The sequence below is a fragment of the Asterias amurensis genome, chromosome 10 (genome assembly GCF_032118995.1).
Source record: "Asterias amurensis chromosome 10, ASM3211899v1".
In the NCBI taxonomy this organism is placed as follows: domain Eukaryota; kingdom Metazoa; phylum Echinodermata; class Asteroidea; order Forcipulatida; family Asteriidae; genus Asterias; species Asterias amurensis.
This window is the reverse complement of record NC_092657.1, coordinates 21,248,536-21,270,293: the sequence shown is the minus strand read 5'-3', so window position 1 is coordinate 21,270,293 and position 21,758 is coordinate 21,248,536. Positions and strand designations below refer to the sequence as shown.

The 21,758-nt window shown below is 39.6% G+C and overlaps 4 protein-coding genes across 5 annotated transcripts in view; 1 reads left to right on the top strand and 3 right to left on the bottom strand.

Moving 5' to 3' along the window:
- The window catches only part of LOC139942799 (uncharacterized), a 215,735-nt gene that overhangs the window by 14,689 nt on the left and 179,288 nt on the right, over positions 1 to 21,758 (bottom strand). The gene's annotated exons all lie outside the window — the stretch shown is intronic.
- Positions 1 to 21,758, top strand: part of LOC139943260 (uncharacterized) — a 125,392-nt gene that overhangs the window by 79,973 nt on the left and 23,661 nt on the right. The window lies entirely within an intron of this gene.
- Positions 461 to 5,057, bottom strand: LOC139943266 (uncharacterized). Its single transcript, XM_071940091.1, has 3 exons — positions 4,524 to 5,057; positions 3,931 to 3,967; positions 461 to 654 (listed from the first exon to the last, which is right to left on the bottom strand). Exons 1-3 carry the CDS (start codon positions 4,791 to 4,793, stop codon positions 587 to 589), a joined length of 375 nt encoding a protein of 124 aa, XP_071796192.1. The 5' UTR covers positions 4,794 to 5,057; the 3' UTR covers positions 461 to 586.
- LOC139943402 (histone-lysine N-methyltransferase SUV39H2-like) overlaps positions 5,216 to 21,758 on the bottom strand; it is a gene marked incomplete at its 3' end in the record, with an annotated part of 182,670 nt that continues 166,127 nt past the window's right edge. The window contains exons 4-7 of the mRNA XM_071940213.1: positions 10,456 to 10,569; positions 9,530 to 9,695; positions 7,407 to 7,602; positions 5,216 to 5,599 (exon numbers count right to left, since the gene is read on the bottom strand). Of these exons, the coding sequence (XP_071796314.1) occupies positions 5,216 to 5,599; positions 7,407 to 7,602; positions 9,530 to 9,695; positions 10,456 to 10,558 (849 nt within the window). The remainder of the gene's footprint in view (positions 5,600 to 7,406; positions 7,603 to 9,529; positions 9,696 to 10,455; positions 10,570 to 21,758) is intronic.

The following is a 21,758-nucleotide window of genomic DNA, read 5'->3' as shown; positions in this document are numbered from 1 at the left end:
TTCTCTGTAGGTCTCGTTCTGCAAGTAAACAAATTCAAACGATTTATAAATAAAAAGGTGAGAAACAAAGAAAGTCGTATCTGATATAAAGATGAATGCCTTCAAGTCAGTCCGTTTCTTTACATTTAACCTAGGTTAACTGTTTTTTACGGGGAAACAAAGATTACAAAAATCAGAAACAAAATTAATTAAGCAATAATAGTATGCCTTTACATAATACATCGTACTTCTCTGATCAACCAATAGTTGATACATCCCTCTTAGAGCGACCATCCTAGAAAAACCACCCCCTTAGGGTGACCAATATAATATAGACTATATAAAAACATACATGTATTAGATCAACAATCCAAAGTATCTAACAGATCTCTAAAACAACAGTCTGAAACGAATTTTGACTGAACCTCAACATGACAGAAATTCAACTGAATACACTATTTTGAGGCCTCAGTGATTGTGACTAATCTTGTCTTCTTGTCAGGCAGATTAACATTTAGTGCAAAATTTTTGTATCATTTTTGTATTAAAGTCCAATGTTGATAAACTGAGCAAACAGAAAATGTCAAACAAATCATTTTAGATGCTGTCATTCTGCAGAATAATCACCATGGGTTATTGATTTTGCTGCATTTGACTTTCTCAGTAGGTCTCGTTCTACAAGTAAATAAATTCAAACGATTTATAAATAAAAAGGTGAGAAACAAAGAAAGTCGTATCTGATATAAAGATGAATGCCTTCAAGTCAGTCCGTTTCTTTACATTTAACCTAGGTTAACTGTTTTTACGGGGAAACAAAGATTACAAAAATCAGAAACAAAATTAATTAAGCAATAATAGTATGCCTTTACATAATACATCGTACTTCTCTGATCAACCAATAGTTGATACATTCCTCTTAAAGCGACCATCCTAGAAAAACCACCCCCTTAGGGTGACCAATATAATATAGACCATATAAAAACATACATGTATTAGATCAACAATCCAAAGTATCTAACAGATCTCTAAAACAACAGTCTGAAACAAATTTTGACTGACCCTCAACATGACAGAAAATCAACTGAATACACTATTTTGAGGCCTCAGTGATTGTGACTAGTCTTGTCTTCTTGTCAGGCAGATTAACATTTAGTGCAAAATTTTTGTATCATTAGCTGTTTCGTAGCGAAGCGCAGCGAAACAGCTCTTGTTTTTGTTAAAGTTTTTTTAGCTGTTTCGTAGCGAAGCGCAGCGAAACAGCTCTTGTTTTTGTTAAAGTTTTTTTTAATATTATTATTATTAGCTGTTTCGTAGCGCAGCGCAGCGAAACAGCTCTTGTTTTTGTTAAAGTTTTTATTATTATTATTTTTTTTTTTATTTGTCATCTTCAGAAAAATTTCATATAAGTGCTGACTTGCAATGTTCCCAAAGAGCAATTGCAATGAAACTTTCAGGGATGAAAGGTATTGGGGCAATGATCATTGCAAAACAAGGATGTCATTATGACATAATCACAAGTCACGTGACGACATCTGAAAGGTGTTGTATTTTAAATGTTTGAAAATTTATAACAAATCAGCCACAAGAGACCGTAGGTTTCTGTTTGCGGGATTGGGAAGGGATAAATTAGGTCTTCATTTTATTTCATGTGCGTGACCTCACATGACCTCTACTTCCGGTCGAAACCGGAAGTGGCCCTCTAATTCAAAATTGACAAAAGATATGAAGTTGCTTTTAACGATGTTAGTGCCTGGCAAGGGTGGGCAGTTCAAAAAAAAAATACCAATGACGTCACAAAATGCAACAGCGCCCTCTAGCGGCAGGTTGAAAACTCGTCAAAATGGACTTTTTGAAGATGTGTGTGGTGAAGTTTTTTGTAATCACTTCAAATTTTACACACACGTTAACTGTCAGGCAGCCATCATATGTGTGAAGTTTCAGATCAATGACGTCATTGGGGGTCACGTGACGCGGCCTTAAAGGTGCACTTTTTGAACTAATATAACTCCCGAAGTAATTATGCGATTATGTTGAAACTTGGGAGGTTTTTGGATATTGACAAGTTCTTGTGAATTGTGAAACGACGTCATGATGACGTCATCACATAATTTTTTATGATTTTTTTAATTTTTGCACCTTTAAGTCATAAATTGCTATCTGAACTTGGTATAATCCAAATTATTCTTTTTTAAATAGGCTGGACTGTCATAACTGCTTTGATGCAAAGAGAATTTCAAATTAAGTGGGGAAAATTTGAAAATTTTATTAACGAAACAGCTCTGCAATTGTGCACAAATGCAATCATGTCTAGTTATTATTTTTTTTTTTATTTGTCATCTTCAGAAAAATTTCATATAAGTGCTGATTTGCAAGGTTCCCAAAGAGCAATTGCAATGAAACTTTCAGGGATGAAAGGTATTGGGGCAATGACAATTGCAAAACAAGGATGTCATTATGACATCATCACAAGTCACGTGACGACATCTTAAAGGTGTTGTGTTTTAAATGTTTGAAAATTTATAACAAATCAGCCACAAGAGACCGTAGGTTTCTGTTTGCGGGATTGGGAAGGGATAAATTAGGTCTTCATTTTGTTTCGTGTGCGTGACCTCACATGACCCCTACTTCCAGTCGAAACCGGAAGTGGCCCTCTAATTCAAAATTGTCAAAAGATATGAAGTTACTTTTAACGATGTTAGTGCGTGGCAAGGGTAGGCAGTTCAAAAAAAATACCAATGACGTCACAAAATGCAACAGCGCCCTCTAGCGGCAAGTTGAAAACTCTTCATAATGGACTTTTTGAAGACGTGTGTGGTGAAGTTTCTTCTAATCATTTCAAATTTTACACACACGTTAACTGTCAGGCAGCCATCATATGTGTGAAGTTTCAGATCAATGACGTCATTGGGGGTCACGTGACGCGGCCTTGAAGGTGCACCTTTTGAACTAATATATAACTCCCGCAGTAATTATGCGATTATGTTGAAACTTGGTAGGTTGTTAGATATTGGCAAGCTCTCGTGAATTGTGAAATGACGTCATGATGACAGCATCACACGATATTTTATGATTTTTTCTATGTTTGCACCTTTAACACATAAATTGCTATCCGAACATGGTATAATCCAAATTATTTTTTTAAATAGCCTGGATTAATCATAACTGCTGTAAAAAAAGAATGAATTTCAAATTCAGTTGACAAAATTTAAATTGTTATTAACGAAACAGCTCTGCATTTGTGCACAAATGCAATCATGTCTAGTTTTTGTATTAAAGTCCAATGTTGATAAACTGAGCAAACAGAAAGTGTCATACAAATTTTAATCATTTTAGGTGCTGTCATTCTGCAGAATACTCATCATCTGGGTATTGAACTTCTTTGACTGCAATTGAGTTTCTCTCAAAGTCTTGTCATCAAAATCGAAAAAATGACAAAGGAACATACTAGCTTCAGTGGGCTATTTAGGCTACAAAATAGATCCAAACAAAGTAACCATCAAATTTGCGATTTTAAAGCATTTTTCAAAAAATTAAGGTCACATGATTTTATCAAAACTAGACTTTTTTATTTGGATAAATCATGTCATCTTTGGAGTTAGTTTAACTTCCAGCCGTACTGCACCAAATCCAACAGACTGTTTTTCTACAAGTATTTGACAAAAGAGGCTTTGTATTCAGATTATATCAAGTTATGAATAATATTGAAAAATCGAACGTAGATTTTAGTTCAGAGAGTCCATGCATTGGAAGCCAGCGTGGGACTAGTCAGACGTAAATCTCAAGGCAAAATCAAAAGTAGTCAAGGATATTCCATAAAAAAAAAAAAAAAAAAAAAAACCCTAATCGTGTCAACATAGAGAAATAGAGAGATCCTTTAAGGTTTAGTGCCGTTATTTCTTTCTAGTCATTTCAGTTTTTGTACAAATATTGAACATTTACCTGTTTACTTACCCATAGCTTTTGACTGTCTCATCTGTTCACAGTTTGACTGAATAATAAACCATATACAGGATAACAAATTAAGACACATGTCATGAAGTACAGGTCCAATTTAAATTATCGTGTACATGCTCTTGTTTTGTTTATTTTAATTGTCTTGTTTTTCCTTTGGCCAATATCAATGTGTACCGTAAAATGAGATCGTTTTCCGCAGTTTCTTGAGTAGATGAAACAATATCGCAGTAGGACAATAATTAGTTTCGCTCCTCAAAGATTTATCACTGTCACTGTTAATATTTATGAAACACCAATGATGTATTATATCATGTGAGGGCAATACCGAAATAAATGTTTATTGAATTGAATTGAATTGAATTGAAGATTGACATAAAGAAAAAATGGTAAATAGTAGCACGACTGCATCTTGCTGTCTCCAGTATTTACCCCAAAATAGTTTTAAGAACAGAACCTTTTGAGCCTGTTAAAGTTTTTAAATTTCTTAAAGGTAATATTAACCGTGTAACTGTCACAAGCTTACTTTTTGCCATGGGAGAAAGGATCCTTAAATAAAACGTTACACATATAAAAATATGAACAATGTTTACCGTTCTTAAACCACAAAAGAAAAAACAATCAAGTGGGTCAAGTGGAGGGTCATTTGGAGGGTCCACTGGTGGGTCCACTGGTGGGTCCATTGCAGGGTCCATTGGTGGGTCCACTGGTGGGTCCATTGGTGGGTTCACTGGAGGGTCCATTGGTGGGTCCACTGGTGGGTCCATTGGTGGGTTCACTGGAGAGTCCATTGGTGGGTCCACTGGTGGGTCCACTGGTGGGTCCATTGCAGGGTCCATTGGTGGGTCCACTGGAGGGTCCATTGGGTGGGTCCACTGGTGGGTCCACTGGTGGGTCCATTGCAGGGTCCATTGCAGGGTCCATTGGTGGGTCCACTGGTGGGTCCACTGGTGGGTCCACTGGTGGGTCCATTGCAGGGTCCATTGGTGGGTCCACTGGTGGGTCCATTGGTGGGTTCACTGGAGGGTCCATTGGTGGGTCCACTGGTGGGTCCATTGGTGGGTCCACTGGTGGGTCCACTGGTGGGTCCATTGCAGGGTCCATTGGTGGGTCCACTGGAGGGTCCATTGGTGGGTCCACTGGTGGGTCCACTGGTGGGTCCATTGCAGGGTCCATTGCAGGGTCCATTGGTGGGTCCACTGGTGGGTCCATTGGTGGGTTCACTGGAGGGTCCATTGGTGGGTCCACTGGTGGGTCCATTGGTGGGTTCACTGGAGGGTCCATTGGTGGGTCCACTGGTGGGTCCACTGGTGGGTCCATTGCAGGGTCCATTGCAGGGTCCATTGCAGGGTCCATTGGTGGGTCCACTGGTGGGTCCATTGGTGGGTTCACTGGAGGGTCCATTGGTGGGTCCACTGGTGGGTCCACTGGTGGGTCCATTGCAGGGTCCATTGCAGGGTTCCATTGGTGGGTTCACTGGAGGGTCCATTGGTGGGTTCACTTGAGGGTCCATTGGTGGGTCCACTGGTGGGGCCACTGGTGGGTCCATTGCAGGGTCCATTGCAGGGTCCATTGGGGGGTCCATTGGTGGGTTCACTGGAGGGTCCAGTGAAGGGTAGACTGGATAGACCTTTGGCAGTTTATTTTTAGCTTGCTTTGGGGTTATTTTCTGGTAGAAAAATGTGAAAGTGATAATAGTCAATGACAGAATTGGCAATGCCAATAGGAAGTGAATAAATGTTCAAACAATGGACAGCACTGTTTACAAGTTAGAAATAATAGACAATTCTTATGAGGCACTTTTTTCTATATTAAACATATACGTCACAAATCTAAAAGTAAAACAGCTGAAAATTTTTCTGTTATGATTTTCCTTATTTTGACCTATGCAACTTAATGGTGGTCCATTCATTGACCATGGATTTCATCAAAATAAAAACCAGGGCACATCATTTGATTTTTTTTAGCAGATTACAGATGCACCAACACTACAAATTATGTCTTTTATAATTACCTTCGCCACGTTTGTAGACACTGTCTCAACAGTATACAGTATACTGTTGAGACAGTAAAAGAATTGCATGAAAAAAAACGTAAACAAATTGCATCCATTTTGTGAACTTCTGGTTTTATACTGAACTGCAATGGACCCTGCAATTGAACCACCAGTGAAACCACCAATGGACCCTGTGATGGACCCACCAATGGAACCTCCAGTGAACCCACCAATGGACCCACCAATGGACCCTGCAATGGACCCTGCAATTGACCCACCAATGGACCCACCAATGGACCCTCCAATGGAACCTCCCGTGAACCCACCAATGGACCCTGCAATCGACCCAACAGTGAACCAACCAATGGACCCTCCAGTGAACCCACCAATGGACCCACCAATGGACCCTCCAATGGAACCTCCCGTGAACCCACCAATGGACCCTGCAATCGACCCTCCAGTGGACCCACCAATGGACCCTCCAGTGAACCAACCAATGGACCCTCCAGTGAACCTACCAAGGGACCCTCCAGTGAACCAACCAATGGACCCTCCAGTGAACCTACCAATGGACCCACCAGTGGACCCACCAATGGACCCACCAATGGACCCTCCAGTGGACCCACCAATGGTCCCACCAATGGACCCAACAGTGAACCCACCAGTGGACCCACCAGTTGTTCCACCAGTGGACCCACCAGTGGACCCACCAATGGACCCACCAATGGACCAACCAGTGGACCCACCAGTGGACCCACCAGTGGACCCACCAGTGGACCCACCAGTGGACCCACCAGTGGACCCACCAGTGGACCAACCAGTGGACCCACCAGTGGACCCACCAATGGACCCACCAATGGACCCACCAGTGGACCCACCAATGGACCCACCAATGGACCCAACAGTGAACCCTCCAGTGAACCTACCAATGGACCCACCAGTGGACCCACCAGTGGACCCACCAGTGGACCCACCAGTGGACCCACCAGTGGACCCTGCAATGGACCCACCAGTGGACCCACCAGTGGACCCACCAGTGGACCCACCAGTGGACCCACCAGTGGACCCACCAGTGGACCCACCAGTGGACCCACCAGTGGACCCTGCAATGGACCCACCAGTGGACCCACCAATGGACCCACCAATGGACCCACCAATGGACCCAACAGTGAACCCTCCAGTGAACCTACCAGTGGACCCACCAGTGGACCCACCAGTGGACCCACCAGTGGACCCACCAATGGACCCTCCAGTGAACCTACCAATGGACCCACCAGTGGACCCACCAGTGAACCCGACAATGGAACCACCAGTGGACCCACCAATGGACCCTCCAGTGGACCCACCAATGGACCCACCAATGGACCCACCAGAAATTCACAAAATGGATGCAATTTTTGTTTTGTTAATCAAAATCAAGAATTCAAATTTGTCAGAAAATAAATAAGATGTTATAGTGATTAGTATCTGCAATACATACCAATTTTCTCCAAGAGAGGTTGGGTACACCGTAGTCGCAACGAAGTTCTGTACCAGGACTAATATCTTTGGTGGCAAACAAACATATTCGGACTCCACCTGGGCATTTGTCAAACTTCAAGGCCTTGCAGTTTGCAAATGGAGCCTTTGCATCATTTACAAATCGCCTCATTTGCTTGTCCATTGTAGCGTCAATACTACACATAAATTAAAAACATTTTTCTTTTTATTTACTTGATAAGTCAGTATGTTTGGTTTTTTATTTTGTGACAAAACAAATGAACAAATCAATTGTTGAAGTAAAATTGCAAAGGTCTGGTAAATACCACCGCCCCGACTCTCTGAGTCCAACCAGGAAGTGAATTTCGTAATATTAAGTTTTTTGGACGATTTTTCTCCCTAATTTCTGCCCTTAATAATGACGTTTCCATCAACAGCAATTTTCATGGATTCGTAATTTGAGGATCGGTTTTATAGAAGTTCCTTTGCACTGAAATCTTCGTGATTTAACGATCGGTCGCGGATGCACATCGGAAAAAAAAAAAGTGAGGCGAGAGCGATGTGTTTAGGTCATAACTTTGCATAAAATATATCAGAAGCGAGGTTGAAACTAGACTCCACACAGCACGTCTTCCGACCCTGGAAATTTGAGTTGTGTGTTTCCCTACTCGCCTACGTATTATTGTATGGAACATGCGATCGCGGCCACATTAGATCTAGCAAATATCAAGACTTGTCAAACCATCTTTCGAACTTACAATAAATCTTTGGGATTTTACTGCCGTATCCCTCATTTACTGTGAAAAGGAACACCTTTTGGACTCGACCGGCGGACTCATAAAGGAAGGGTCTTGACTTGTCCGCCGTTATTTTCACTCGCATGGCGATCGACCGCGCTTTTGCGAACCCTGCCGTCCGTAGCCTTTATTCAAGATGCACCGCAGCACCCCCAGCCCAGATATCACGCACGAAGAAAAAAAAGACCAGTGCGAGCAGCGAAGCCGCGAAGCGCCTTTACCAACTCGTTTTGCTAATCAGTCATTCATGATCATGAAATATTTATATATGCAATTTCTTGTAACCAATCACCGTCAGCTAGATATTTGACTCTTCTATATTGAGGTGGGTAATACAGTCTGGCAATTAATTATGTCACGCAATTGTGAGTAAATTGCGCAAGAGTTGTGTCTTATTATAATATTGGCCAACATCAAAGCGAGCTATTACATTATGGAAACATTTCTCCTACCAAAATCGGTAGCAAAAAGTAAAGAAAAACATAAAGCCCCCAAACGAGTTGGTAATAGTAAAAAGACGCTTCGCCGCTCGCGCTGGTATTTTTCGTCGTGATATCTGGGCTGGGGGTGCCACGGGGTGCCTTGATTAAAGGCTATTGCCGTCCTGAGATAGACGGAATCAGTACGAAAATTATTCGGTGTACGGACTGGTAGCCAGTCCATACAAGAGAGTAGTCCGGTGCCTTGTTTTTGATAGTAAACAACTCTGCTACGTTTAATATGGTTGCCATGCCACGTCCTCAACTGCAAGGTCTAATTCTTGCGCGATGCAAATGGCATGCTGCATAAGAAAACTAACTTGTGTGCGGGATCAGAGCGTACGCTACGTATGTATGTCTGGAAACAATTTGATCTTCATAATGAGTGACAACGTTAACATTATTTTTAGTAATGCTTTCGAATACATAATGAAATGGAATCAATAGAAAAACACATACCTTACGGCCAAGTGGCCGTAAGGTACGTGTTTTTAGAGGGGCATCATGGTAATTCGCTGGGGCATCGCGGCAATGGCCGCTGGTGGCCGCTGTAAAGGTTGAGGCTTGATCTGAAGAATCATGAATAGCAATCCGTCACAATTCACCGTAAAAAAAAATAATAATACACAATGTTATAAGTTGTCAAAACTTGTAATCAATTTTAAAGTTTGCACAAAGCTATTCTTATTGTCTCAAAGCATGTCAGACAACACAATTTCCCTTGAGTCTTCAAAACATAAAAACTTATATTAATAGTTTATCCAAAGCGAAAGAATGATCACTAAGGTCTTCTCACTTAAAATGTGTATACATGTACACAAAAATGAAAATATAAACTTGTAACTAACCAAAGTGTCTTGGCAGCATGCTTAAAATAAAACATGAAACTGCCATAGTGTTTGCGCTCGTACAACTTCTCCTTTCTTTCTGCCTCCTCTGCTTCAATCTTCTCCCCCGCATACTCGAGGAGGAAGTCATTTTTTTCCCATTTCTTTAAAGTAAACACGCCACGTCCTATGGGTAAAAAGTACACAAGTAATCATAATCACCCGTAACTAGGGCATTTGAAGGTGACCATTTTATCGGGGGGGGGGGGGGGGGGGGGCACTTCTGGCCAAGTTTACATTTGCCTTTTTCTTTAACAAGCCCCTTCCCAGCACAGTTTTTATGCCATTTCCTTTTTTCCGTAAGATAATCCGACACGAGTGTAAAAACATATACATTGTCTGTGTGTAAATGGAAACGTAGTTTAAAAACACTAAACTATCACATTAAAGCACATAAAGTGTAACATTTTACTCTTAAAAATTCCAAACCAGATTTCAAATGGGTGGAGGGCACCCAGAGAGGGGGAAGAGGGTTCCGGGGGTGGGGGGGGGGGGGGGGTGGGGACATGTGCCCCGAGTTACATCACTGATGTAAATGTATAAAGAGTTACAAGAATCCACGCCCAAATACACACTTTCCATAATTTGTGCTTTAAAGGGACACACCAGCTTGGTTAGGCTGTTTAGGTTACAAAATAGACCCAAACATGCTACTCAATATTATCATTCAAAGTGATTAAAACATAAATATCTTGTTCCGCACATTTCAGGATGAAATCAGTCCCTGCTTACAAACACCAGTCTCTCAATTATCGACAACAAAACTCGTACATTGTATTTGCAAAATACGTGCACCATTTTTATTTTTACTGAACAGTATTGAAATGGAAAAAAACCTGGTATAAACAAAGTTTTTTAAAAGTAAATAAATAAAACCTACACCTCACCAATGTTCTTATTGATATGCTTGACTTCAAAACCCTCCTGATCATATTTCTGCATGCACCTTCTTGCTTCCTCCAAAGGAATACTGATAAATGGGTTCCGCATGCAATCTCATTCTACATAAAATAAACATAATTTAAAGTTGTTATTAACGTCATCTCACCGCCGTACTAGGGACTGTACGAAGTTTCCAAAATGTTTCAGATCATATAGGCCTACAGATGGATGCGATAATCGTAACCCCCAATCCACGGTGGCAGACCAGTGGGTTATGAAGCAGAGTGCATAATAATCTTAACTTGATGCAATTTTGAACAAGTGACCAGATTTGCCAAATTATTACCACTTTCAAAAAACATAACACACATACAAGAACACAGGCATAATCTTCACTGTGTGTATTGAATTAATTTAGAATACTTAAAACATCATTGAGAAAATATTTGGCACAAAAACGACAAAAAACAGAGAATGGTCGGATTGTCCATGAATCAAATTGCGCTGTTGCATGTCAACATACATGACATAGAACATTGTCCTTCCAAAATCTCAACTAATCAGTGTAAACCAAACCCAGGGTACGAAATTAAGAAAATTTGCTGACTGAAAATAGGTTGCCCACAAGAAAAATAGGATAACTTTCCGTATGGCGCCACCACCTTTTCACTCATTTTTACAAAAAGGGAAAAATCAATCAGGTTAATTAGATACTATATTATTTTATTTCGAATGAAAAGTGGTGGCGCCATACGGAAACTTTTCCGAAAAATAGGTTGCCCGAAAAAAAAGAGATAAAGGTAAGTCTTACTCTAACTCTTGACAAAACCAGCGTCGGTATCACTTCTTACATGTTTTGGGTTTTTACCCATTGAAAAACCAAACTTTAGGAGGCTCATTGTTATTCTTTGTGTCATGCAACTTTCGTAAAATATTAGAACTGTCAGTGTCAACCACGCAAATTAAAGTAGCGAGTGGATCTGCGCTCACACATGCTCGCTAGCTGTTCCCACACGCTTGTTATGCGCGCGTGCAGCATAACACGCGTGGCACCAGTGATCCCCGGAAAAGCGCAATTTCTAGAAAGCGCGTGTGCCCGCAGCCTCCATTCATCGTGTTTATCATTTGCAAGCTGGTCCCGCGCGCGGCACACTGTGCAGCATGACAACTGCGCGGCACCAGCGGTTGCTGGAAAGCGCGTGTGCGACCAGGATCAGCGGTGCAAACGTTCAGTCCCAACTATAGAAATGACCCAACTATGTGTTTTGCTACACAGCAAAGATGGTAAGTAAAGGCCCATATATCTGCAGTTAGGCTGATTCTATAGTTGGGACAGAACAATAACGTGAATTCCAATGGGAGACTTTTTGAAAGCTCTGCCACTAGAGGGCAGCAGACCTACCAGGTAAGGCTGCACAACTCCTATAGCAAACAATGGTAAATGCTAAACATTCAAAAATACTCAAAAAATATTTAGAAGTCTCTCAGCCTCTTGAAAATTAAATCAGATACAATGTCATACAACTAAACTTCAGATTTCTTCTCATTTTTTGGTAGGTCACCATTTTGGAATTTTTGCTAATTACCCCAGAAGAAATTTACACTCCCAAAACCTCATGCACACCGCTTGCTTTCATAGGGGAACTCGTGTCCAGTACGACCTGTTCCAGAACAGTTTGGTTTATGCTGGCATTGTGTTATGAAAAACAAAAAAACAGTTTGGCTAAATCTAAATACAAAATCAAAAACACGCAAAACACAAGGTATTTGCTGTCAGTGACCGTCACTCATGCTTCTCCTATAGACTGTGCAAGTCTCGCGCAGATTTGAACTTCCGGGACCATTGTGGTCCCAACCTTATGGAGTTTTACGTTGGGGAGATTTTGTTTCGCCCACTACTTTAGTTTAATATAGTTTATGACCATAACAATGACATATGTTGTTAAAAATGTAATACTAATTAACAACATATATAAAAGTAAAAATTAGGTCAACATAATAACGAAGAAAAACAGATATTTAAACTTGACCTCAGGTCAGGTTACTTGTAAAAAATTAAGAATTTGTGCCCATCTCCGATCAAGAAACTTACGCAGACGCTTGTTTTTGCTTCTCCTATCCTAAGTTGTTGACATTACCTGGTGAAGAGCGCCCTCTCTTGGTGAATGGCAGATAGTGTAAAGTTTCCCATTTAAGTGCTGTACGTGTACCCTACGCACGTGCATTACTGTCCCGCTATTATTACACAGCACTGCAACTTTAACCGCGCTGTGCCATCAAATAATAATAATAATAATAAGACTTGTAATGCGCACATATCCACCCTGCTGGGTGTTCAAGGCGCAGTCGCATTTGTGACCCCGAGTTACATCACTGAATTAATCTTGCAAGTCAAGCTGATGGGATCGCTCTAAAGAAAAGAAGAGTTATAATGTTCAGGGTGTGTTTGTTCTCAACCCCTGGATGGATCATGCTGAGGAAAATTATTCAGTTTCAGTTGAATATAGCTTTAAGATTGTCTTACCTGTTTGAGTAGATTTGCGGGTTACACAGGAGTCAATGTCAAGCTGATGGGATCGCTCTACAGACAGGAAAGAGTTAAAATTTTAAGGCTTTGTTTGTTCTAACTACTGGATGGATCATGCTGAGGAAAATTATTCAGTTTCAGTTGAATATAGCTTTAAGATTGTCTTACCTGTTTGAGTAGATTTGCGGGTTACACAGGAGTCAATGTCAAGCTGATGGGATCGCTCTACAGACAGGAAACAGTTAAAATTTTAAGGCTTTGTTCGTTCTAACTACTGGATGGATCATGCTGAGGAAAATTATCAAGTTTCAGTTGAATATAGCTTTAAGATTGTCTTACCTGTTTGAGTAGATTTGCAGGTTACACAGGAGTCAATGTCAAGCTGATGGGATCGCTCTACAGACAGGAAAGAGTTAAAATTTTAAGGCTTTGTTAGAATAGTCGTCCGAAACGGGTACGCGAGCTCATACACGTACGTTACAAACGGATACCGTTTTGTTGATTTTCGTTGTATTTTAGCCCTAGATTAACAACATTTTGCCCAATTTTACTGTTCAGTGTGTCATTCACGATATAGATAGAATTGTGTAAGTCATTTGTAAGCAAAAAAAAAGAAGAAAATTCAGTGTAAACAGGATCTCTATTTTTGCCATGCTTGCTGGAAACTTTCTTTACACGCGTTTAACATGTGAGTCTGAAAACGAACAGTTGAACAAAAATACTATTCAATCAAATTCTCCAACGTAACAAGAAAAATACAGAATGTTTTTGGATTTGTTTTGCTCGTAAAACTTTTGCCAAAGTGTATATAGGGGGGCCCTCTACTTTGTCCTAGGCCTGACGTATGTATCTATGATTGCGAAACAAAATTTGACACGCATCCAACGTGAATGGATACGGTTATCGTATCTGTATCTGTATCCGTACGCTTGCGAAACCTCTCTAATATCTCAAAAACGCTACCACCTTTTGAAATGAAATTTTCACAGGTTAGTTTTATGGTATATGGTATAATATACAACTATATAGGATTGAAACAAACAATAGGCTCCAATTACCAAACGTGTACGATGCCTTTAAGATTGTCTTACCTGTTTGAGTAGATTTGCGGGTTACATAGGAGTCAACATCAACAGATGGGATCGCTCTACAGACAGGAAAGAGTTAAAATTTTAAGGGTTTGTTTGTTCTAACTACTGGATGGATCATGCTTGGGGAAATATTCAGTTTCAGTTACACAGGAATCAATGTCAATCTGCAAGGAGTTTGGCTTATGCCGATTGGTCAATATGATGCATGTGCAGGGTTGAAAAACCTAGCATTCACGGTTAATGGACAATTCGGCCAGTCTTTGGTAAGCTTTTGGTTGTTTTTGTTTTCTTCCAAGTATTTTCTCGATGATGTAACGAAATAGTGCATATTAGAGGTACGTGATTGGCCCCCTTTTAGATATTCTAACAACACAAGTACATGTACATGTATAATTATATTCCCAATGTTTTAGGTTTCATTGAAATTATTTTGTCAGCAGGAACAGCACAATATACGTACCATGGTGATTGATTTTTATATGCCAGATGTTAAGCTTGCCTTCTTTTTTTAGCCTTCGAGAACTACACTCTGCTAAACATGAGGCAATTTTAACAATTTTTTTTTTAATTTACAGTTATACCATCCATAGGTCATTTTTGTTTTGTTTTCAACCGAGCTTATTCTACTATATAATTATAATATGAGGCTGACCAGTGCATTATTAGGCACTGGGCAGTATCACTATCAGTGCAGTGTAAGTAACCAGAATAATCTCCTTCAAATCATTTTCTAAATGATTGAGTGTTATGCAGGCCTCGACCTCTACAGCGGCCACCAGCGGCCATTGCCGCGATGCCCCAGCGAATTGCCGTGAAGCCCTTTTAAAAATCACGTACCTTACGGCCACTTGGCCGTCGTGCCCTTTTCCATTGATTCCATAACATTATTTATTCGAAAATGTTATTTAGTGTTAACATTGTGACCCATTTAATTTATATGGAGGTCAAATTCGGAACGTACGATCCCGCACACTAGTTTTCACAATGCTGCTTCTGTGCAACAAAAAATGTGTCGAGAACGTGGCATGGTAACCATATCAAACGTAGTTGAGCTGTTTACTACTAAAAATGCAGCACCAGACTACTCCAATGTATAAACTCGCTACAAGTCCCTACACTAAATTACGCACTTTCGCACGGATTTTGTCTATTGAGATCTGTATTTGTAGCGGATGGGGCGGGGGACGCGCGCGGCCGGAGGCTGGATACAGTCTATGTTTTCCCCCTGGCTATTTCGCTGGTGTCCAAGGCTTGTACTGGATTAATGTTTGTGACCCACCACTACCAGTGATCTGCCTGCCTTGCGACTTTGTTTTTATTGCTAAACACATGTGTTTGTGTACACACAACAAGCGTGGAATTGTAAAACGTCAATATCGGATTATATGGAGGTAACGGCAGAGCCCTAATTTTGGAAATCATTATACTCCATCAAGTTCATTATTGATTAATCAGCATGCCATCCCACAAAAGATGCAAAAATAAGCAGGAAGGCGAAAGGGCTGGAGTGGCAGCAAAGTGCCAACTTTAGAAGCATTTTTTAATTAGGTGCGTTTGTTTACATTTTTATAGTATTTATTTAGCGCAGTCTAGCGTGGCATAAACGCCGGCATTACAACTTTAGCTAAATGCTTGCTAGGCCAATTATTTTGTGCTAAGGGGTTGGGGGTTCGTTTTTAATTCTCATAATCATGATAAATATAAAAAAAGAAGGAAAAAAATATATATATATATTTTTCCAAATCATCGGATTTAGCTGAGCCTCCGAGTTGTTGGTGGGTTGTTGGCGCGGGGTGGGTGGGGCTCGTTTGTCTCGCAGAGTTGGGGTAGTGGTGAGCCAGAGACTAATTGATCTTTTTTCTTCAGATTAGCACGCAGGGAATTAATTTTCTTAATATTTTTTTCTGTATGATTTTTTCAACAATTCTTTGTTCTGGAGCAATTATTTGTTTTCAGATGAGCAGAAGGGAGTTTAATTAAGTCGATGAATAAGGGGAGGGGGTAAAATGGGGTAAGTTAATTACTGGGGTAATAGTTTGCAATTCGAGTGCTGCAAATAAATATGGGTTGGAAACGATCAGAAGAAATTATTGCAAAGATGTGTACAACAGCAAACATTCCTTTCTGGATTATCCAAAGGGTAGTTTAAAATTGACGAAGCGGATATTACATCAATGTGAACTGTAAATCTAAACTTCTGTTGTTGTCAGAGTGTTTAATAAAGTACATGCTGAAAAGGGTTAAATTTCTTGTAATATTATAATTAATATACTAAATTGCCTTAATCTTATTTTGTTTACATGTGTGGACCTTAGATTAGAAGAAAAACTTCATTGGTGTCTTTAATTATTTACTCATCCAAGGAAACAAAAATATGGATCCGAAGATATTTGTGTAAAGATCAGTACTACAACAATTATTCCGTTCTGGAATTTTCGTAGTGTGGTTTAAATTTGATAAAGGAGCTCTCAAATTTTAGAACTGCTATACTTTTAAACATTAATTATTGTTGTTTGTCGGAGTGTTTAAGAATGGAAATTGTGACGGATGTTTCTCTTTGATTTTAATGTTTTACTCTTAATCATATTTGTGTTAGCAGTAGACAAAAAACAACACTTTTTTGAATGAATATACAAACAATTCGTCATATTCATGGCGTTTTTCAGAACGAAAACAAATCATTGCCAGGCGGTCAAAAGCTTCGAACCTAAATCAAGTTATCAGAGTGTAGGTTTGAAACCCAGACGTAACTCATGCACTAAATAACCAGACAGTGTTGCTGTGGATGATAAGCAACAGTGTTAAGAAGACTTGACACAACTTTAAATCCGCTTACGATAAAACACAATATAATAGCGCCAAATCCAATTAACAATGCTCACAGGCGCTTAAAAACAATCAAAACTATAACATTAATGGTAATTGTCAAAGACCAGTCTTCTCACTTCTCACCGGTCGAAGTTGCGAGATATGAATGAAAAAAAAAAAAAAAACACCCTTAGTCACACGAAGTTGTGTGTTTTCAGATGCTTGATTTCGGGACCTCAAATTGAGGTCTCGAAATCAAAGTCGTGGAAAATAACTTCTCAAAAACTACGTCATTTCAGAGTGAGTATAGTTTCTCACAATTGTTTATACTATCAACCTCTCCCCCATTACTTGTTACCAAGTTATGAGTTATGATTATTATTTTGAGTATTTACCAATAGTATCCAATGCCTTAAAAAAAAAAAAAAAAAAAAATGAAATCATGAAAAGGGTAATATCATACGACACTTTCATTACTTTTGGCATGACGATGCTTTTTTCCTCAAATAGTGGCATTCCTGAGTTAAGATGCGTTAATAGCTGTATTTAACATGCTTTGCACAAAACAAAGATTTCATTGCATTTCGTTGAGCAATTTTTATAAGGCGCCAGTGCAATTTAATTTGTTATATACAATCAAATACTGTAAACTACAATGGACCGTGCAAGTGTCCAGTCAGTGCGCACCGTTCGGAAAAGTCCTTTCTTAAATTTGCAGCGTATGCAAGACAGTCGCAGTTTTGCATATATAATGAGCTTGGAGGGCACATTTTCAAAAAATCATATCTTGAAAACCCAGCCATGTACAAATATAACTACATGACAGTATGAACGAGGAATGCTTAATTGTAATGACAAAAACCATAGGTGAATTTGAATTGTTCAGAAATAAGAAATTTCGGTCTAAAAAAATGACCATCGTTGTACAAAAATAAAGGTCTCCGAAAAAGTCCCTTTTGTAGCATTTAACGAAATCGTGCAGACAAACCTTATCATGTGTGTTCAGGTACATTATTCATCTACTCAGCCGCTACTGTCGTTGTTTCTGAATCCACTCGAAACAGTCGGGGGCACCCTAAGTATCCGTCGCCGTCAGCGCGAACTTTCTCGGTAAAAAAATCCACCATTACTCAATGGTATAATGTGAGCCCGAACGTGATTGGTCAGAATGTGCATCAAGCGTGCCAACTGACTAATCAGCTTCTACGTAACAAAACGCAAGGCACCTTTGGTTTGGCATGATTCCTTGCTCATGTCATGCAATCACGGGGGCTTGTTTTGACAACAAAGCGGTGCCCGACTATTATTCGTTATTATGGCGTTTGGCCGGGTTTAGCTTACAGTTATTATCTGATCTGTATCTTCACGTCTACGAAACCAAAACTGGCATAAACGCAACGGATAATTAAATTGCTATTCTGTGCAAAAATATGATGGCCTTCCAATCCAATCCTATGAATCCAAGTGTATTTATGTTTTAAAAAGAAATCCTTCTTTGCTGTTGTATTATATTTATTAAACTAAAATTAAAAAGTATTTCAAAACTAATTTGTTGTTTTCTTTTAACCAATGAAATGTTCAATTCTTGATCCTGGCCTTCTCCCTATTTATTAACTGTGAAATCTCAACTAAAAGCTGAAAGTTTGGTAAATATTTTCAATATACAACACCGATAATAAACCAGATGACAAATCTTCTTTTAACTTTGTTAATTTTACAAAACATTTATTTTAAAGTCCCTTTCAGCTGCTAACATAAAATAACAACGACATTATATTGCGTTTCTGCACACACGACAAGTTGAAAAAACTTGAGTGACCACTGCAAAATACAAATTATAAATTACTGGGAAAGTACCTTGGTATATTAAAATAAAATAAACAGAAATATCAGTTTTGTTCAGTTTACAAAAATATCTTGTGAGGGAGTCTCCTAGGCGACTAGTGAAATTTATAACTCGACTAGCCGGGCCTCGGAGTCGCAACTTTTACTCTTGTTTTCGATGCCCAAGATGCCTTACGTCATATTGTTTGGCACAGGCGCAATATATTACAGTTAACGCTAAATGGATTTAAAAATTGTGTAACTGGTGAAAAACAATCAGATTGTGTTCCGTAAAGTAAATTGAGACCCTTTTCAAAATCGCGGTTTCGGCATTGGATTAGGCTTCAGGCTCTGTCATGTCTGACACCCCACGGGGCATATGCAAAGCATGCGCAACCACGGGGCCAAGCTAGCCTTAGCCGAATCCAAAGTCAAAGCCGTGGTCTCGCAAAGGGCCTTTCGCTGTTGTGAATGGTCGCAAGCGATACAATAGCACTCAGCACTTATGACATCACTTTTGCTTAAAATACACCGCTGTCAGACAAACATTCCACTAATTTAGCGATCACGCCAAACGCGCCAATGCGCCTGTATGTAGTAGTACTGCGAGTAAACATAACGTTGACAAGTACGTGTGCATATGTTGTTAGTAAAATTGTGTACGTTTGTCTGAGATCCATGTTCTAAACTTGGTTTTAGCATTTAGTGCGGAGTGCTATTGGTTAACAAGCAGGTACATGTAGTTAGGTCTAGCGGTGGCACGATAACCTATTAGTTGAAAAATGTTAGTTGCAACTCGACTAAGCAATCAACAGTCCCGACTTCAACAGTAGTCGCCCTATGTAGTCGTCCAGGCTCGAGTCTCCCCGTCACTTTAAACCGTGGACAATTTTCAGAGAGCTGGGACTGTAAAAGGAATACAAAGAAAGCAAGTAGAGTTAAAAACATGCCCAAGAAGACCAAAATGTTTCAGAAACACTTTACACAGAGCAGAAAACTGACATGGACTACAGTTATTACCAATAAATTGCAATCCCAAAGTGAAATATTTTTGCTGTGTGAAATTAAAGTTAGACATGTTTGACCATTCCCTTTTTGATTAAGAGTTAACCAAGACTGTCTTAAATCAATATGATTTAACCCAGTATGAACTAGCAAAAGGTATTGACCACCTGAACAAATTGAAACTCAATCGATACCTGTATTATTTATTTTCTCAACAAGTGTCAAAAATATTGAATATACTTTCAGGTAATTAAAAAAATATTATATTTTGAATTATTAGTAATATACATGTAAAATAGACCTCAGATTCGAATCATAGAAATAGAAGACCAATAGAAGACTAATAGTAGTACTATTACTCTACACATGATTTCACAGAGTCTTAACAATACAGAGTCTTAACAATAACGAAGAAAACCTATAACAATTCCATATTCCAATCCTGCATCAAACTACCATGTTTTGTTATTATTGATGGAAAATTTAATTTTTGATATTATTGTTTTCATGAATTTTTTTTATTTCTTCATTATTTAATTTTGTTTTATTTTTTCACAACGATCGTCAAAAAACATGATAAAAAAGATCGCCGTACGAACAGTACACAACACAACAAGGCCTTTTTCTTACATGATGACGTCACGTAAGCTAAAACGCAGCGGCACAGTGGTACCAAAAGAAAGAACGATCCTTCGTCTATCAGAATATGGACTCCGTTTGTCTCAACCGTGCTCGAAACAGTCGGGGGTACCCTAAGTGTAAAGCTTATCAACAAAAAGTGTAAAACTTACACCACATTTCAGACGAAGATTCACATGTATTTGGTCTCGAAAATCCGGTAAAAATGGCTTTGTTTTACGAGGAAAATGTTCAAGAAACTTACCACTCCATGCTTGACCCAACACTGCCCTCTTGCTGGGACCTATGGCCAATTTTGCACATCGTCTCCGAGTTCTCGCGCTGTCACACGAAATCTCGAAGGGTCCGAGTGCGCCGCGCGACTGCAAATGAAACCTGGAAAATATGCTAATTATCTCGCACTCTGCGCACGGACTGTGTCGCGCGTTTTCGAACGTTTCAAATATTAAAATGCGTGTTGGGTGGGTTTCACAAAGGTAGTCCTTACTTAGGACTAGTCCTAGACAATGCTAAGAGATAGGACTGGTCCTAAGATAGGACCAGTAACTCATCCTGACTTAGGACTGGTCCTATCTCTTAGCATTGCCTAGGACTAGTCCTAAGTTAGGAATACCTTTGTGAAATCCACCCTTGTTGAGATAGTGCAGTTACTATTTAGTTTAATGTTTTAAATTGAGCAAACCTAAAAAAAGAACACTTTACAGTTTGGAAGTGTTGAAATAAGCGCCGAACTTGCACGGTCTTGTAACTACTTATTTACTTGAACATATGTTGGAATGCGTATGATTGGAGACAATAAAACAAACCCAAATTGCAGCAACAACCGCTAGTGTTTGTAAACCAGCCATTATAATGAATGCCACGGTGTAGTCTCCAGTTAAGTCGTAAATCAATCCTGGTGGAAACAAAAGTTGTAAAGTTGCATCCCTTCATTATTAGTTTTCCTTTCTTTCCTTCCTTCAAACATTATTAACTTCATTATTTTGGTTTCCTTCCTTCATTATTTACTTTAATAACATATCTTCTGTAAACGCACGGTAAACCAATGAAAAGACAGATTATTTTAGGGGTTAATTAAGGTAATATACAACGATTCTACATAATTTTTCGCTGGTTGAGAGCGCGTCACATGATATGTCTTAGTTTTACTAAAAACCCGTCGGCCGGGTGATAGTCGTTTGCCATGGAATAGTATACACATACTGACTGGCAACGAGGTAACTAGTGTAACCCTATATTCTCCAGAGTAACCAGAAGAGCGACCGCTTCCCGATGCAGAAGGCCCAGGGAAATGGGCCCCTCTTCTGGTCACTCACAGGCCCGATGGGGAATAGACGTATGCCTATCTCCCGTGTTCATTTTCGCGCGTAACCTTTCGAACGTGAAATCTTGACCGCCTCCATAGACCTTATCG

Excerpts from the sequence above, each read along its gene's own strand:
- LOC139943266 (XM_071940091.1), bottom strand. The coding sequence starts at position 4,793 with ATGGACCCTCCAGTGGACCCACCAATGGACCCTGCAATGGACCCACCA. Across the intron at positions 3,968-4,523 it reads TCTTTTGTGGTTTAAGAACG|TCAAACTGTGAACAGATGAG; the intron begins GTAAACATTGTT and ends TTTATTATTCAG. Across the intron at positions 655-3,930 it reads GAGACAGTCAAAAGCTATGG|AACGAGACCTACTGAGAAAG; the intron begins GTAAGTAAACAG and ends ATTTACTTGTAG.